At 42.9% G+C, this 4,561-nt stretch overlaps 1 protein-coding gene across 1 annotated transcript; it reads right to left on the bottom strand.

The window, feature by feature from the left end:
* Positions 1–384: 384 nt before the first annotated feature.
* Positions 385–2,045, bottom strand: LOC127581218 (claudin-4-like). Its single transcript, XM_052035362.1, has one exon. It carries the CDS (start codon positions 1,640–1,642, stop codon positions 992–994), a length of 651 nt encoding a protein of 216 aa, XP_051891322.1. The 5' UTR covers positions 1,643–2,045; the 3' UTR covers positions 385–991.
* Positions 2,046–4,561: the final 2,516 nt, after the last annotated feature.

Below are 4,561 nucleotides of genomic sequence, written 5' to 3' on the forward strand. Positions count from 1 at the left end.
ACTCGAGTAAACTGAAAGAAGCTTCGACTCCCAGTTTTCCGAATGTGGATTCATCACCGTGGAATGTAGATAGGGAGACAGGGAGAAGTGCTGACTGGGTGGAGTGACTAACTAGTGGTTAGAGGTTATTAATAGCTGCAGCCTTTTCAGCAATTTTTTCCGAGGTGCATCCTACCAAAATTTTTAAAAAACGCTTTTGTAAGAGTTAATTTATGGGCACGGTGTTATTTAGGTTCTCTGGAGCCAGAACCAACGCTCAAGGAACAAAACAGCTCGGTGTGTCTGCGACGTGTCCTACAAAACTGAGCTTTGTTCCAAACCTATTAATCCCAGCTCATCAAGTTCTCCAAATTTCCCTCATTTAAAAGAATTCTGAGGTTCACATGTCTTTCTGTAAAGTTTATTCATTAACATGCATTTTACAAGCGTGAGCATATTTGCACTGAAATGAATCCCGGTTTCTTTCCCTCAGCACACTCCTCCTTCACTGTATTCTCTTGCGATTCATTGTTAAGAGTATACATTCTAGAAATACACAGAAAGCGTTGGATTTGCGACTTTTCGCAGTCTCTCCCTCCCCAAATTTATCAAATATCCACTCGCAGCAATGTGCTTCTACTGGAGCCGCCGTTGTCAATCATAAAGGCACAAGTCCCGGGCTATCGGCATTGTCCCGGATTCACAGGGCAAGGGGCGGCGTCAAATCCCCCATCAAAGCGAGAAACCGACAGGGAATCACGACACTAATACAAGAATCACAACCAGACACCACTTTGTAACTGTATCTGGTGAAATACGCTAGACCAATACATACACACACATGCACACGCACGACCAAGTTATTTTATCTCGTGAATTTAACAATGTAAGTTGAAAGGAAAAAAAAGATATTTCTTTTATAAAAGGACAATAAAATCACCCCACAGTGATGTCCTCAAGGGTTCAAACATGCTGTGAAACCCCGGAGGGCGGCCACTGACTGATGGCCCTATCACACATAGTCCTTCCTGTCGTACCCACTGTGACCCGTGGACCTGGCGGCAGAGTAGGCCACTCTGGAAGGCGCGTACTTGGTATCCTTCGGTGGGCAGGAGCAGCAGAGCAGAGCTCCTCCGAGGATCAGCAGACCCGATGTGCCCCATCCGATGTACAAGGAGGCGCCAAGTTCTCTTTTCTGGGCTTCGGTGACCAGTGGGTTGTAGAAATCCTTGATGATGGTGTTCGCTGACCAGGACACTGGGATCAGGGTCAGCACCCCAGAAAGAATGAAGATAATTCCAGCCACGATCATAATCTTGGCTTTGGTGGCCTCGTCTTCAACACAGTTGGTGCACTTGGCTCCCACGATGGAGATGAGGATGCCCAGGACTCCCAACACAATGGCAATGACGGTCAACGCTCTGGAAGCCTGGAGGTCTTGAGAGAGCGCCAGGAGGGAGTCGTACACCTTACACTGCATCTGCCCGGTGCTCTGAACAATGCAGTTCATCCAAAGACCTTCCCAAATTATCTGCGCCACCACAATATTGTTTCCAATGAACGCGGTCACTCTCCACATGGGTAAGGCACAGGTTATAATGGCTCCCAGCCACCCGATCACTCCCAGGGCTAAGCCCAGGATTTCAAGTCCAGCGTTGGCCATTTGTCTTCGAAACCGTTGCTCTAACAAACTTCCCAGAGGCTCCGGTGCTTAACAGCTGCGCTCGCTCTCTGCTTCACTTGTTGCAGGGAGAGGAGGTTTCCAATTGGAGCAGTCACTGCAGTGTGACCGCGATCACCAATAAGATGCTTCACAGGAGCTGGGCGTCCGAGGCGGAGTCAGCCAAAGCTCAGGTGCAGAGGTAGTGTTAACGGATTATTGAGCAGATTTTCTGACTCCTTTTCGGAAGCGAAACTCTCCCATTCTGTAACGCGGAGCACCTGTTGCCAACTCTCGGCACAATTTGGAACTCGGTCCCAGTCTGACCCAGGGCGAGATCCCGAAAGCAACGAACACCTCCTCGCCACCCCCACCCCCACCTCATTCGCGCTGCGGGTGTGGGTTGGCTGCTGTGTTCCTGGAGGACTGTAACCTTCCTGCCCTGGGAGCGGTGCCCATTGCCTCAGCTACTGAATGTGCGCAGTCGTTTCTGACCTCTGAATCCTACTCCTCCCAATTTTTCTTAGAAAGATTATTTTTCGACATTTTTGGAAACAAACGGAGAGGGAAAATCTTATTACAGGTTCTGGTGTAACCTTACCAAGCCTCATATTCATTGATCAACTAATTGAATTTCCAGTCGAGTGCACTAATAAATAAGCACCAGCTCATATATGCTAATTTATTCTATGGTGGTGCAAACTTTATTATAAAAGGGAGTGTATTCCTGAACAAAAACTGAAACATTGTTTTGTTTAGGGCGTGGAAGAGCTATTTTTCTATTAATGGCACCGGTAAACAAATGCACTGGAGATTTGTTTTGATGCGAATTGCGTCATCAGCTTCTTGCTTTTTGAAGAGACAACAAAGGTTGCATTGAAAGTGCTACCCACAACGTCTCTGAGTTGTGGAGTCATGGTGGGCACTAGAGCTTAACCTGAGGAGCAAAAGGTCATTAGGGATGAGGAAGACCATACAGCCCACTGTGACTGGTGATGCAGAAAGAGTTTACAGTTACTAGTTTACAGCAACCACGTTTCCAACCCAGAATTTTCATCTTGAATTCCATTTGAACAGCATTTTAATAATGGCTAAATTTGCTTTTGACTGACTTTGGTGTACATCTCCTTGAAATAGTCTCACAATTAGTATTATTTTTCTGGATTAGTTTTCTCCAGCCATTTACCACAATGTACCTCAGTGATGTGACCCTTAGTCACTTCCACTGAAGGCGGAAAAGCCCAAGGCTCCAACATTTCATATGGTCCAAATATCTGATACCAAGAATTGGTCATGTGCATTTCCTCTATTATCTTCAGGCCTGGAACACCTGATTTTTGTCATGGGCATTAGAATTGGAGACATTATTCGACCACTGATCAGAGAAATATACAGTTTGAACATTGTTTTCTCTTATATTCCATTTCTTTCTATATTTATTGCCCTGCTTTTTGGCTTGTTGGTTGCTGTACTAGATTGGTCAAGCATCTTAATGCTGAGTCTACTAAAACCCATAAATCCTGTTGACGCTGGTTCTCAGCTAATTCAAAATCATTGATGAAGGACATGTCATCTATTTCAGTTGCTATTTACAATGTTTTATGTAGATCTGTAAACATTTCACCAGCTACCATTTGCATATTCATTTTTTTCCTTACTTAGCTTGTAATTTCTAAGCTTCCTTCTCTGAATTCACATTCTTTCCCAGTTTGGCAATCTAAGCAAATTTGACCGATTTTGCTTTTGATGTGAATCTGAAAGTGATGTTCCTTGGAGATCAGACTTGGCATTTTGGTTCTTCCTTAGTCTAACTCCTTTAGCAGATGTGTATTATTTTTATCCCTCAGCATACTTCATAATCATTTCTCCAAATCTATCCAAAACTACAAAGTATGAACTTGACTAAAAGTCTTCCATCTTAACTTATTCATTTTTTTCTGAAAGCCCAAACAGACCATTATAACCTGATTTCCATACCCAACATGAGACCTAGCATCTTTAAAAGGTCAGAAAGGCCACATTGACAAAGATATTTGCACAAAAAAGAGTTCTCACGTTTACTGATAATCACTTCCACTATTTTACACTATTTTGAAGTATGTCCACTGGACTTATAGCTAACGGTCTGTGCTTCTGTCTGTTTTGAAATGGAAATCTTGTATAATCACTTCCACTATTTTACACTATTTTGAAGTATGTCTACTGGACCTATAGCTAACAGTCTGTGCTTCTGTCTGTTTTGAAATGGAAATCTTGGTGAATACCTTATATTGGTCATAATTATCTTGTCAATTGAAAGGTGGGAAGGTCAGTTGCTCAGAAGAACAGTATACAACATGGCATATTCCATGGAAAATTATTCAGCCTGACTTACTTCATTGAATAACAGCTTAGCATGGTTTGCCTAATAGGAGCATGCGCCAAAATGATATATTGCATAATATGGCATGTCTGTAGTTTCCTTTTCCCTGCTAATTTGCAAACCTGACTCGTTACTGCACTGACAGCACAGACTTTGAGGTAACAGAAACAGGAATTCAAGGCCAGCCTGCTGTACCACCTAAGATTGATACAGTAGTACTAAAATATAAAATGCTGGAATAGTTTATGAAAATATTTCGTGAAAAATAATCTTACTGACAGACCCATTGCAAGAGTGCTTCAAAAGGTTTCCACTATTCAATGCTTACAATTAAATCACTAACACACTGATTACAAGAGAGGACGTGCAAAACATTTCCAATGTTTCAGTGCTATGACTTTGCCAAGTTTATACAACACCCACAACATGAATGTTCTCTGCATGGCTGAACAAGGAACATTTGTGGTTTAAGGGCTCAATAATATTAGCTTCATGAACATGTCCCTGAAGTTGAAGGTCAGAAAATTCTGATACTGGGGTGGTTTCCATTCAAAACTAAG

This window comes from Pristis pectinata, chromosome 21 (assembly GCF_009764475.1).
Source record: "Pristis pectinata isolate sPriPec2 chromosome 21, sPriPec2.1.pri, whole genome shotgun sequence".
NCBI classification, from domain to species: Eukaryota; Metazoa; Chordata; class Chondrichthyes; order Rhinopristiformes; family Pristidae; genus Pristis; species Pristis pectinata.